The 14,769-nt window shown below is 42.4% G+C and overlaps 2 protein-coding genes across 2 annotated transcripts; both read right to left on the bottom strand.

The window, feature by feature from the left end:
• Positions 1-5,875: 5,875 nt before the first annotated feature.
• PCDHB8 (protocadherin beta 8) lies at positions 5,876-8,230 on the bottom strand. Its single transcript, XM_077768953.1, has one exon. It carries the CDS (start codon positions 8,228-8,230, stop codon positions 5,876-5,878), a length of 2,355 nt encoding a protein of 784 aa, XP_077625079.1.
• Positions 8,231-11,383: 3,153 nt separating this feature from the next.
• Positions 11,384-13,824, bottom strand: LOC144235396 (protocadherin beta-7-like). The gene has a single exon (XM_077768952.1). It carries the CDS (start codon positions 13,822-13,824, stop codon positions 11,437-11,439), a length of 2,388 nt encoding a protein of 795 aa, XP_077625078.1. The 3' UTR covers positions 11,384-11,436.
• Between the last annotated feature and the right edge of the window lie 945 nt (positions 13,825-14,769).

The following is a 14,769-nucleotide window of genomic DNA, read 5'->3' as shown; positions in this document are numbered from 1 at the left end:
TTCCAGGCAACGTGAAATTGTTTGACTGGAGACTGGAGCTGCGTAGGTAATTCTGTTTTCCATCATTTAACCTGCAGCGCCACCATGTGTTCTCACTGCATCTTATATTTTCCACAAAACACTCCTAAATGTACTGAATAAGTTGTGTAAAGTGTATTCTGTAATATAAAACAATGAGCTCTATTTTCATGTGTTGTGTGTATGTGTGTGTTCAGATAGAGCTCTGTATTGTTGCACAGAGGTACAACGACCAAAGTGTTACTTAACATTGCTGTTAAACCCTGTTGAGAGTTAATAAATAATATTTAAGCTAAAAAGAATGTACATTTAGGAGCAAAGTGTTGAAATAACATGGGAACAGCTTCACAAGTACATCGTTTTCATGGTACATATTATAGAATTACAAATGAATGGACACTGCAAAGCTGCAATTAATGACAGTTCTAAAGATATTATTTAACCAATGGGACATTAAATTGCATACTTCCTCTTCTTTATGACACCTAACCCTGAGAGCTTTCAAATTATTGAAAAATTATTTCCCAAATAGGTAGATCTCAAGATTAGGCCTGCCATGCTTTTGGATATTTTTTTAATATGACAAGAATAATTTCTGGTTATATTATTTTTAAACACTTTATCTTTTAAATTTTTTATAGTTTATTTTTATTTTTGAGTCGAGAGAGACAGATCATGAGCAGGGGAGAGAGGGAGACACAGAATCTGAAACAGGCTCCAGGCTCTGAGCTGCCAGCACAGAACCCTATGCAGGGCTCGAACCCACCAACCATGAGATCATGACCTGAGCCGACGTCAGACGCTTAACCGACTGAGCCACCCAGGCGCCGCATCTCTTATATTTTTTAAAAACTTTAATGACATTTATTCACATACCGTATACTTCACTCATTTAAAGTGTACAATTCAGTGACTTTTAGTATATTCAAAGAGTAGTACATCCATCACCATAGTCAATTTTAGAACATTTACAATACCCTTCAAAATCCATACCCTTGAGCAACCACCCTCAATCCCTCCTGTTCTGAGCAATAATCGATAACTAATCAATAACTAATTTACTTTCTGACTCTGTGGACTTCCCTATTCTGGACTTTCCTATGAATAGAATAATTTAATATGTGGAGTTTTGTGAATGGCGTCTGTCACTGAGCATGTTTTCAAGGTTCACCCAAGTTGTAGCATGTATCAGTACTTCATTCCCGTTTATGGATGAATAGTATTCCATTGTATAGATATATCACATTTTGATTATCCATTCATCTGTTGATTGACATTTGGGTTGTTTCCAACTTTTTGCTACTTGGAGTCATGCTGCTGCAAACATTCATACACAAGAGTTCATGTGGACAGAAATTTTCATTTCTGTAGCATGTATCAGTACTTCATTCCTTTTTATGGATGAATAATATTCCATTGTATAGATAGACCGCCTTTTGATTATCCACTCCTCTGTTGACATTTGAGTTGTTTCCATTTCTCTGGCAGCAGAACTGCCATGTCAGATGGTAGCTCTGTATTTTCCAAGGTGGCTGCACCATTTTATATTCCCACCAGCTGTGTATCAGCATTCCAATTTTTCCATATCCTTCTAACTTCTCTGACTTTTTGATTCTGCCCACTCTAGTGGGTATCACATGATTTTAATTTGCGTATCTCTGATGACTAATGATGTTGGACATCTTTTCATGTGCTTATTTTCCATTTGCATATCTTCCTTGGAGAACCATCTATTCAGATCTTTGTTTTTAAACTGGATTATTTATCTTTTCCTAACTGAGTTGCAAGAGGTCTTTGTATATGCTAGATACAAGTCCCTTTGAAATTTGTATTCATTTGTTCTGCCTATCCATTTCTGTAATTTGAATTGAATCGCAGTAAGCTTCATATCTTTATCAATTCAGTGTTTTTCTTAATGATTTTCAGAAGTTTGTTAAATACTGTCTGCAATTAAAGCATCTAATCCATTAGGCATAAATTCCTGTTATAAAGATGTTTATGTGCCTTCCATTGGCTACGAGTGGTATTGCTAGACTGGATAATTTTTTTTCCAAGCAACCAATCTGTGGTAGATAAATAATGGCCACTCACCCAAAGACATCCTAATTCCCCAAATCTGTAAATATTTATCTTACATGGCAAAAGGTTTATAGATGTAATTAAACTGAAGATCTTATGAAGGGAAGATTATCCTGGATTATCTGGGTGGAAAAACTTTTGTTGGGCATGGTCAAAAGGAGATTTGATTATGGAAGAATTGGTTGAAGAGATACAATGTTTGTTGGTTTTGACAACGGATGAAAGGGGACATGAGTCAAGTAATATAGAAAGCATCTAGAAGCTAGAAAAGACAAAGAAATGGATTCTCCTCTAGAGCCACCAGAAAGATATGCACTCCTGCCAACACTTTGATTTAGCCCAATAATACCCATACCAGACATGAGACCTAAAAAGCTATAAGGTAATACATTATTTTTGTTTTTAGCAACTATGTTTGTGGTAATTTTTTATAGCAATAATGGAAAACAGATACATAACAAAAGAATGGATATTCATGTACCTCAAGTTGAGTTAACAATTTATGACTCTCCAAGAATAGTTTACCACAGCAATTGCTGGAAAATGTCTGATTCAACTCCAGTGAGCCATCCTTTCAGAATAAAGTCACTTATGACCCTCTAAGTATTTTTGCACCATAATTTTTGTGGAATTGCCAAAGACATGTGGTTAATTTTAACAGAAAATAGCTGGAGTCTATCAGTTTTGTTCCTACTAAATTTCCAGAATCTCTAAATCATTTAGTGAAAAAATTCCTCCACATCATTGCCTATACTTTTCTGAAATTAGTTATTTCATGTAAAATTAATGCTAGAATATGAGGGACACCTGGGTGGCTCAGGTGGTTAAACATCCAACTATGGCTCAGGTCCTGATCTCATGGTTTATAAGTTCAAGTCCCCATCTGGCTCTCTGCTGTCAGCATAGAGTCCACTTCCAATCCTTTGTCTCTCCCTCCTCTTTCCCCCACTCATTCTCTCTCTCACAACAAATAAGCTTAAGAAAATAAAATTAGTACTAGAATATCAATTGTTTTCAAACAATAGTGTGCTAAAATGAATACAGTATATTTAATTTGAATAAGGGACTTAGAAAAAATGTACATAATAAGGTGAATTTCAACCTTCTAAGGAAAATGAAAATTTTATATTAGGATTGACAGAAAACAGACTGAAGGACTAGTACAAAAAATTCAAGAAATATAACCATAAGGTAACTCTACTTATCCAGAGCATTCATTTCTGTGATAATTAATGTGATATGTTAAGATGGTACAGGAAAATGATCGATACAGCCTTTATTAGGCTGTTTTGCTCCTAATAAAGATTGACTATGGTGTCCGACCCAGCTTACTTAGGTCAGTGCTTCTATAAGAACTTTGGATCTACTGATCCAGAGTAGTGTTTTAGTCTATAGTAAAGAAACAAGTACAAACTATAGACTAAAAGCTACATTTTTACATAGGAGTTTAGTTTATGGAATAGATGGATTTCACTTTCTTTAGTTAGGAAGACAGTGCTACCAGTTAATGCCTGCCATTATAACACATGGATTAAGAGCTGGAGTATCAGTTAAAACAGACTATATTTCAAATTTCTCCTTTTATTACTTTATAATTGTTAGCAAGTTACTAACCTTTCTAAACTTCAGTTTCCTCATATGTAACTTAGAAAGTTGAACTTCACTTTATTACATACATTTTCTCATGTATAACTTAGAAAGTTGAAGTTTACTTTATTACATATATTTTTTCTAAGTCCCTTATTCAAAGCCTTAGGGTTTGTCAGAGGACTAAAAAGATAATGAATGTAAAGCACTCTAGTCTACTACTTTTTTCTGTACCCTACTTTGAACTCAATTAGAAATAAAAAATAAGAGCTTTAAAAGATCAATTATATCAAACTAAACACTTAAGATCTGTGCGTTTTACTGTCTTATATAACATTTTAATTAAAAAATGCTTACTGTTAAAGCCTTAGGATTGGATTCCACTGGAGGTAGCACAAAAACTAAAATGATGGTGGCTTAAATGAGATAGAAGTTCTTTTATCTCTCAGGTAAAGAGATTTAAAAAAATCAGAAGTAGGCACTCCAGGGGTAACATGATGACTCCATAGTTACCAGGGATCCTCATTTCTTTTAAATTTCTTCTATACTGACTGTCTTTGTACATTATTCCATCCTTAGTGTTGTTCTCTGGTCCAATATGGCTAATTGTGTTGCAGCTATTACTTACACATTCCAAGCCATAAGGCACAGTTAGAGAAGATCAAAAGGGGACATCTCCCTTTAAATAGCTTTCTTGTAGGAAGTCTCCTACAACATTTGTATATACATTCCTGTTGGCAGTAACCTTGTCAAATGCTCCGTTCCAGCTGCCAAGAAGGGAAAATGTGGGTTTTTTTGGTTTTGTTTTTTGCTTTTGCTGAACTTGCTAATGCCCTACATGTAATTTGTGATCTATTACTAAGGAAGAAAAAAATGAATGGATGTTTGGTGACCACTACATTTGACGTCACCCATGCTCAATGTTTCTCAAATAAGAAAAGTCCATTTCACTACTATGCTGTCTCGTGTCACTGGATGAACACAATGTAGCTATTTTTTCCCCTGTTAACAGCAATGAAACTTAATGGAAGGCAATTAAAATAATTGTATTAAAATTAACACTAGTATATTAATGAAAAGAAGCACAATATATAGTATATAACATTTGAGGGGAAACAATATCAGAGTTAAGAGCTATGAGAGCAGCTTTGCTGACCGCTCAAAACTGCTTGAGATTCTCTCTCCTCTGCTCTGTCTCTACCCCTCCATCAAATGGGTGTATGCACACACACTTTCTCTCAAAGTAAATAAAAAAAGAGCTATGAGAGCAGAATAAAGCAAGAGCCAGATTTTCACTGGACCAGTTATTTCCTTCTCCACTAAGCATACTTCATGTGTTAGGGTACTATTGCTCTCTTATTTACCTAATGATTTATTAATAAGAAAAACTCAAGGGAATACAACTGATCATATAAAATCAACTTTCCACTATTTTTTCCTAATCCATTCCTCTTTTCTCAAGCTCTGATTTAAAAATGTGTATTTGGGGCGCCTGGGTGGCTTAGTCGGTTAAGCGTCCGACTTTCGCTTAGGTCATGATCTCGCGGTTCGTGGGTTCGAGCCCCGCGTCGGGCTCTGTGCTGACTGCCAGCTCAGAGCCTGGAGCCTGTTTCAGTCTGTGACTCCCTCTCTCTCTGACCCTCCCCTGCTCACGCTGTCTCTCTCTCTCTCTCTCTCCTAGAAATAAATAAAACATTTAAAAAATAAAATAAAATAAAAATTTGTATTTGTTTTGACCGAGGGGCGGGGGAAGGGCAGAGACAGAGAGAGACAGAAGATCCGAATTTGGCTCCCCAGCAGCGAGCTGTGTGCGGGGCTCCAATTCTGGAGCAGTGAGATCATGAGCTGAGGGGAAATCCGAATGCTCAAACTACTGAGCTACCCCGGAGCCCCATCCTAATCCATTACTAAGCTATTCCACAGCAACAATTTGTACAATTACTGACTTCATCAGCATTTTGAGAGCAAAAATTAGTACCATTTCATCTTATAGTGTTGGGAAAAAAAGACTATTCTTTATAACAAAGCGGTAATATAAAATATTTTGCAGGCAAGTATACTGTGATTTAAAAATCCTTAACGGATTGCCAGAAAATCCATATCTTGAACTTACCAAGTTTAAATATCTGGAATCTGAAAAACAATATAGTCACTGAATACTAAAACCGAAGTCATTCCTAAAGTTGGCGTTTTATTCTATTTCTGGCCCAAGGGAGTGGCCCTGGAAATTTGGCACAATCGGCTTGAGAAATTTGAACTCACTGGTCCCCGAGCCGCCCCGCAGACACACCTCATACTGGTAGCTCTGGGACAGCGTCCCCGTGCCGCTGACGTCCACCAGGTGGCCCCGAAAGTGGCCCTCGGGCACCGGGCAGCGACCCGCAGACGCCGCCCGGCTCCGCCTGCACAGCCGCACCGCCACGAACACCAGCACCGAGAACAGGAAGAGCGACGACACGGACGCCAAGGCGATGACCAAGTAGACGGTGAGCGGGTCGGCCTGCGCCTCGGCCGCCGCCACCTCCGGGAGCGGCAGGTAGGGCTGCGAGAAGCCGTCCACCAGCAGCACGTGCAGCGTGACGCTGGCCGACCGCGGCGGCTCGCCATTGTCCTTGACCAGCACCACCAGCCTGTGCTTGACGGCGTCGCGCTCGCTCAGCAGCCTGGCCGTGCGCACCTCGCCGTTGTGCGCCCACACGCCGAACAGCCCGGGCTCCGTGGCCCTGAGCAGCTGGTACGACAGCCAGGCGTTCTGGCCCGAGTCGCCGTCCACCGCCACCACCTTGGTCACCAGGTAGCCCGCCTCGGCCGCCCTGGGCACCAGCTCGGTGCAGGGCGCAGAGCCGTTCTGCGGCGGGTACAGCACGAAGGGCGAGTTGTCGTTGTCGTCCAGCACCAGCACGCGCACGCGCGCCTGGCTGCTGAGCGCGGGCGAGCCGCGGTCGGCCGCGCGCACGCCGAACTCGAACGCCTGCAGCGCCTCGTAATCCAGGGACCTGAGCGCGAACAGCTGCCCGTTGTCCGCGTTGATGGACACCAGGGAGGCCAGGGCCAGCTGCGGGTCCTGGGGCGGCAGCAGCGAGTAGGTGACGAGGGCGTTGGCGCCCGAGTCTGCGTCTGTGGCGCTGACGCTGCCTATGTGCAGGGCGGGGCTGTTGTTCTCGCGGACCCGCAGGGTGTAGGTGGTTTGGCTGAAGGCGGGGGCGTTGTCGTTGACGTCGGAGACCGTCACGGTGACGTTGAGTTGGGTTTTCAGCCTGGGGGTCCCCAAGTCAGTGATGGTGATAATGACGTTGTATTCGGCTCTGCTCTCTCTGTCCAGGGGTCTCTCTGTTACTAGGGTGTAAAAATTTTCCAAGGAAGATTTCAGGAGAAAAGGGAGATCGTCCTGAATGGTGCAATTTATTTTCCCATTTTCTTCGGAATCAAGGTCTGAAACGCTGAAAACTGCAACCATAGCCTCTGGCGAGTTCTCAGGTATCTGTCTAGTAAATGCAGACACCGTGACTTCTGGGACATTGTCGTTCACATCCAAGACTTGAGTCAGAACGGTACATTTTCCAGAAAAGCTGCCAGCATCTTTGGCCTCAATATTGACCTCAGAGAACTGTATTCTTTCAAAATCAAGTTGATTTTTTAGTCGAATTTCTCCTGTCATGGAATTGATCTCAAAGGTTTGGCAAATCTCTTCAGAGGCCTGGAAAAGCGAATAGGAAATCTCTCCGTTGACTCCTGTATCTGCATCGGTAGCAGAGACCGTGACAATCAAAAAGCCTATGGGACTGTCCTCAGGAATCTGCACCCTATAGAGAGGCTGCTCAAATTCAGGGGCGTTATCATTGATGTCCATGACTTCAATGTTGATCCGAGCAGTGCCAGACCTGGGTGGAGAGCCGCCATCCTGAGCTGTAAGAGTTAACCTGAGCTCAGGTTCCTGCTCTCGATCTAGCGCTTTGTCCAGCACCAGCTCAGGATATCTGCTGCCATCACTGCGTTTGCGGGTGAGGACATGAAAATAAGAGTTGGGGCTAATCATATAGCTCTCAATATTATTTCGGCCTACGTCCACATCCTGAGCGTTCTTCAGTGGAAATGTAGTTCCAGGTGGACTGCTCTCTGATATTTTTAGCAACATATCTTTGTCTATGAATACAGGGGAATGGTCATTTATGTCTATTATTTGTAGCTCAGCTTGAAAAAACTCTAACGGATTTTCTAGCAAAACCTGGAAACGCAGCATACAGGGGTCTGTGTGACCACACAATTCCTCCCGGTCCAGTTTCTCATTTAGCAACAAATCTCCAGTCTCCTGATCTAGCTTCATATGTAATTTGTTCCCTTTGGAAATAACCCTCGCCCCCCGCTTGGAGAGTTCCCTTTGACCCAGACCCAAGTCCTTTGCTAAATTGGTTACAAAGGAGCTCCCCTCAGTTTCCTCCACCACGGAATAGCGCCAACGTTCCACACCCGCCAGAGATAAGCCGAAGAGGACAAAGAATAAAATGACTTGCCTTTGTCTGTAAATGAGCTTCCCGCTGGCCTCCATTGTTCTTCTTTGGTAAAGCCTCCAGGGTGGTTCTGCTGAACTATAAAGACTTCACTATCTGAGACTGTAGGTCTTTGACAGGATACCTCAGAAATATTCCAGTGAGTGGTCCTTATCAAAGGACCCAGTCCTCCTCCAGTGGCATCCAAGCTTCCCGTGGACTTCCAGGTTCTGCTGCTTAGTTTTCCTGGTTAATGGAGCCGCAGCTGTGGTGTTAGTTTGTCCCTTCTTATCCTGCAGCGCCACCAGGCATCCTCCTAGGATCTTACATTTTCTGTAATAAAAATGGTTGCAGTATTCCCAAAGCTTGCCTGTATGTACTATACTGAACCTTGCCTTTACTATCCCTGGACTTTACGGTACAGACAATTGTCTGAAAGCCAAAAAAAAGAAATAACACTAGTAGGAACTTTCTACTTTCAGTAATGCTATGTGAATTTGGAGCAAACAGAAAATATTTATGTAACAGCCTGGCTAAGAAGAAAACATAAGCAATTAAAATATACAACTGGAGGGGCACCTGAGTGGCTCAGTTGGTTAGGCATCTGACTTCAGCTCAAGTCATGATCTTGCAGTTTGTGAGTTAGAGCCCCTCATTCAGCTCACTGCTGTCATGGCAGAGCCTGCTTCACATGCTCTGCCCCCATCTCTCTGCTCCTACCCTGCTTGTTTGCACTCTCTCTCAAAAAGAAATAAACACTAAAAAAATAAAGTGTACAATTAGAGTCAAATAGAAAGCTTTCAGAGTTAATATATTTTTATTGCCAAGAACTATGGAAATTGCTAGTTATGAACCTTGGACAAGTTATTTAACCTGTCTCAGTTTCCTCACCTATAGGGTGGAGATAGTAATAGTATATACCTCACAGGGCTGCCTTGATTTTCCTCACTTTACAGATGAAGATACTGAGATGGAGAGATTAACCTGACACACACACCCCGAGCATGTAATTTGATGCCATCGGGTAGCAGAGTTATTATGAGTCCATTGCCATGACTTGAAAAACACCCAAGATTCATGTGGTAGAAGAAATCATGAGCAGGATTACTCAGAAATTATCATGTCAAATGATGAAACAAGGAAAAGCTGGAGAGTTTGTCTAAGAGAGGTATAATCTATAACTGCAGTGGTGATTCTGTATCTCAGACAGAGGTCCTAATTTTGTTAACTTCCCTTCTTACAGTGTCAATTGTAAAAAACCTTTTTATTATGAAAATTTTCAAACCCCATAAAGAACAGTATGATGAATCTCCAGGTACTCAAAACTAGCTTCAACAATTCTCAGCATTTTGTCAAAATTGCTCACTCTATCTACGCATCATTTTCCCATCTGAAACTAAGTTTTTACCCATAAATACTTCATTATACATCTCCAACTTTTAATGACTTAAAAAAAACCCAACTACAATGCCATTCCCAAACCTAAGAAGTTATATTAGCATCATTCAATATCCATGTAGATTCAAATTTCTCCAATTCTTTCAAAGTTGTTATGGTTGTTTGAATCAAGACTCACCAAACATTACACTTGCTTGGTATGTGTCTTAATTTCTTTCATTGTGTAAGATTCCCTCCTTTTTTCCATTTCATTGATTTGTTGGAAAATGGATAATTTTACCCTGACATTATACAAACAACTTAAGATTTACTGCTGTGAGGAGTTTTTCTTTTGCCCTTAGACTATATCCCAATAGTAATTCATAGTAACAGTACTATTTTAAGAGTTACTAGCACTTAGCATATAATACATTCAGAATACTGCTATGTAGAAATTATCTGGATAATTGTTAAAGAAAAGGCAGTGACAGGTTATTATAACAGTTTCTCCTTAACTCTCAAGAATCTCTAAGCAATTTAATGATAATTTGTTTCTCTAATATGACATATTTAAAACTATTCTTTTTCTTACGCTTTCCTGATTCAGCACAGCAATATACTGAATAGGAAAGTTTTAAAAATTAACCTCAAGGGGCGCCTGGGTGGCTTAGTTGGTTAAGCGTCCGACTTTCGCTTAGGTCATGATCTCACGGTTCATGGGTTCGAGCCCCGCGTCGGGCTCTGTGCTGACTGCCAGCTCAGAGGCTGGAGCCTGTTTCAGAGTCTGTGAGTCCCTCTCTCTCTGACCCTCCCCTACTCATGCTGTCTCTCTCCTAGAAATAAATAAAACATTTAAAAAAAATTTTTTAAAAAATAAAAAAATAAAATAAAATAAAAAATAAAATAAAAATTAACCTCAAAATTAAGGAAGGAAAATGTGTTTTAAAAGTTGGTAGGGACCACTGTAGAAAAGTGCAATGTGAGGAAAACTAAACTAATGCAGCAATCAAAATAATGTATTATTTTTATTCAGGGCCATTAACTTTTCTGTGAAATGAAGGTCATATGTTCAGATAACAAGGATAAAGCACAGATGGATCTTTCAATACTTTTCTCTTTAAGCTTTGGTCAGATCACAGCTCTAATAATAACAGTTGAATAAGTGATCCAGAAAAACTGGATTGTTGGTATTTAAGAACATATAACAACAGACCACTACACACATTATTCTTTCCAAACATAGAAAAGACTTAACAGGAATACTAACCTGAGATGATTTCTTCTCCTTAATTAGGAAGAAACTTGCCAGGTGATATGACAGAAAGCAGTATAGCATCATAGCAAGGTCCCAGAGTCAGATCTAGGAGAGATGCTCAGCTCTATCATCTATTAGTTGCTGACCCTAGTGAACTCACTGGACCTCTATAAATATCAATTTGCTCATTTCTAAAACACCCCATAGGTTTACTTCTAATACTAAAAATGTTAAAATAGTGTATGATGCACAGTAGGCATTCTTTAAAGCTTTAAAAGATACAATCTATACTTCTAAAACTAAGAGTAGGTATATAGCCCAACACTTCAACTCAGAAAATAAGAGTAGCAAAACTTTAAAGACAAAACCAACTTAAAACATCTTAGATTAATCATGTAATAGGTTGCAAACAATGCATAATTTGTTTGAGATAAAATATGATACATAGACATTACATGCTTTGTGGAAGTTTCCTACAGCTAAAGCTGGATACCTTTCTCTATAAAGAAATTTACCCTAGGACCTTAAAAATATATTAAATAATATTAAAGCACTCCTCTACAAATTCAGGACGAATTTCGTAATAAAACTATATTTACAGACACAGCATGGGCATTTATTTTCCATCCCTTGTCAGAAACCCAAGTCTTTCTGAAATGAGGGATATTCTTCCGCTTCCGTTCTTGTACTCTGAAACTGCAGATTAGGGATAATGGGCTTGAGAAACTTGAACTCACTGGTCCCCGAGCCGCCCCGCAGACACACCTCGTACTGGTAGCTCTGGGACAGCGTCCCCGTGCCGCTGACGTCCACCAGGTGGCCCGGAAAGTGGCCCTCGGGCACCGGGCAGCGACCCGCAGACGCCGCCCGGCTCCGCCTGCACAGCCGCACCGCCACGAACACCAGCACCGAGAACAGGAAGAGCGACGACACGGACGCCAAGGCGATGACCAAGTAGACGGTGAGCGGGTCGGCCTGCGCCTCGGCCGCCGCCACCTCCGGGAGCGGCAGGTAGGGCTGCGAGAAGCCGTCCACCAGCAGCACGTGCAGCGTGACGCTGGCCGACCGCGGCGGCTCGCCATTGTCCTTGACCAGCACCACCAGCCTGTGCTTGACGGCGTCGCGCTCGCTCAGCAGCCTGGCCGTGCGCACCTCGCCGTTGTGCGCCCACACGCCGAACAGCCCGGGCTCCGTGGCCCTGAGCAGCTGGTACGACAGCCAGGCGTTCTGGCCCGAGTCGCCGTCCACCGCCACCACCTTGGTCACCAGGTAGCCCGCCTCGGCCGCCCTGGGCACCAGCTCGGTGCAGGGCGCAGAGCCGTTCTGCGGCGGGTACAGCACGAAGGGCGAGTTGTCGTTGTCGTCCAGCACCAGCACGCGCACGCGCGCCTGGCTGCTGAGCGCGGGCGAGCCGCGGTCGGCCGCGCGCACGCCGAACTCGAACGCCTGCAGCGCCTCGTAATCCAGGGACCTGAGCGCGAACAGCTGCCCGTTGTCCGCGTTGATGGACACCAGGGAGGCCAGGGCCAGCTGCGGGTCCTGGGGCGGCAGCAGCGAGTAGGTGACGAGGGCGTTGGCGCCCGAGTCTGCGTCTGTGGCGCTGACGCTGCCTATGTGCAGGGCGGGGCTGTTGTTCTCGCGGACCCGCAGGGTGTAGGTGGTTTGGCTGAAGGCGGGGACGTTGTCGTTGACGTCGGAGACCGTCACGGTGATGTTGTGCTGCGTTTTCAGTCTGGGGGTCCCCAAGTCAGTGACGGTGATGGTGATGTTGTACTCCGCCTGGCTTTCTCTGTCGAGGGGGCTCTCCGTTACCAGCGTATAGAAATTCTCTACTGATGGCTTCAAGGCGAAGGGGAGATGGTCTTGGATGGAGCACAGCATCTTTGCATTGTTCCCAGAATCTTTGTCTCTAATCCTAAAAACAGCTACTACTGTCTCGGGTGAGTTTTCTGCAATTGGGCTAGTAAGTGATGACATGAGCAGTTCCGGTGGATTATCATTTATATCTGTTACATGCACCACCACAGTACATTTTCCAGAAAGCCCTCCACCATCTTTGGCTTGAATAGTTAATGTGTAAGTTTGTACTGCCTCGTAGTTCAATTCAGCTTTAAGATGAAGCTTGCCAGATGTTGAATTGATTCGAAATGTTCTGAGAATTTCTTCAGTGGCGTAAAAAAATGCATAGACTATTTCTCCATTAGTTCCGGTATCTAAATCTCTAGCTGACACAGTGACAACCAAGGAGCCAACAGGGCTGTTTTCAGGCACCTGCACCTTGTAGATTGACTGCACAAATTCAGGGATGTTGTCATTTATGTCCAAAACCAGGATGCGTATGAGGGCAGTCCCGAATCTGGGCGGAGACCCTCCATCCAGGGCTGTGAGGGTTAAGCTGAGCTCAGGAACCTCTTCACGATCCAGCACACCATTCAGGACCAGTTCAGGATAAACATTTCCCTCCGCACTATCACGGACATTAATATGGAAATAGGCATTGGAGCTGATGGTGTAGTTTCTCAGGTTGTTGATTCCAACATCTGAATCCTGTGCACTTTCTAGGAGAAATGTTGCCCCTGGAGTGGCACTTTCTAATATTTTCAAGGTAATCTCTCTATCTAGAAATACTGGAGAATGATCGTTGATGTCTCTGACCCATAGTTCAGCACGGAAAATCTGAAAAGGTTTTTCAAGTAACAACTGGAAAGGTAGCACACAGGGCTCTCTGGGCCCGCACAGTTCCTCACGGTCTAATTTCTCATTTAGAAGTAAATCACCAGTAATCGGATTGAATAGTAAAAATCGTATGTTCTCATCTGAAATGATTCTAGATCCCCGAGCTGACAGTTCCCCCACCCCCAACCCCAGATCATTTGCTAGGTTGGCCAGAAAGGTCCCTCTCTCCGTTTCCTCCGCCACAAAATACCGAAGCGGTTCTGTGCCAGCCCAAGACACTCCCAGAAATACGCAAAGAAAAAACACTTGCCTTTTCTGCACTGCAAGCACCACTCTGGCCTCCATTCTTCGTTTAAACAATCTTTGAAAACCACGTTCACTCAGCCTCAAGCAGTTCTCAGAAATGGCAGAAACCGAATCCTTAGAAATGAGCCGGATATGTTTGTGGGGAGGGGGTCCCACTTTACCCTACTCTAACACCACGGTTTCCTTTCTTCTGCTTTTCTTGCCTGGCCAGCTTTCTTCTAAACACCGGAATCTGTTACATCCTTTGTGTGAGTATTTCCCACTCTTTTTAGCCTGCAGCGCCACCTTGCGTTTTGTGGATGTTATTCCCACTTTCATGAATAGAACAAAAAGATGGCGGATTAAAGGAACTGCAACAGGAATAGTTTTATATCCCCAAGTGTCTTTGCGGTTTTATTGCCTTTTTCCTTAAATAGTCACAGTAATATTAGTAAGTGCTTACATGGTTTTTTCACTCTGATAGTCTGAATTCGTAGAAAAATAAATTTGTTGTTTTCCTTAATCTAGGAACATGAAATCCAACTCTGGCTTCCCGCCAGGAGTAAATGTTAAAACTTTCTCCAGTTTTTAAATGGACTTGGTTTGGTGACTTTGTTGGTGGTTAATCTATGACTATCTATTTTACTTTCGGTTATTGATCTGTCCAGGTTTTGTTTACTTTTAAAGTAATTTGTATTTAATTTTAAAAACGATTCATTTTATCTGAATTTGCAAAATTCATTGTTTTTTATCTTTAGTTATATCCCTATTCTTATTAGTTGTGTTTAGTGTTTTATCTCCTTTTTATTCTTGGGGAGACTTGTAAGATCTCTATTTTGCTGATCTTGTAAAATGCGTTGCTTTTTCAAAATAATATATGACCTTGGTTCAAAATCAAATAGTACAGGTGGTTTAGAATAAAATCATTTTCTGCCTTTTGTTTCCTTATGTTCCTAGCTCCCTTCTCAATAGGCAGTCATTTTAAACTCCGTTAGTTATGTTCTC

The sequence above is a fragment of the Crocuta crocuta genome, unplaced genomic scaffold (genome assembly GCF_008692635.1).
Source record: "Crocuta crocuta isolate KB4526 unplaced genomic scaffold, BGI_CrCroc_1.0 scaffold64, whole genome shotgun sequence".
Lineage (NCBI taxonomy): Eukaryota > Metazoa > Chordata > Mammalia > Carnivora > Hyaenidae > Crocuta > Crocuta crocuta.
Note: the sequence above shows the minus strand (reverse complement) of the source record. Positions and strands in the feature narration are given on the sequence as shown.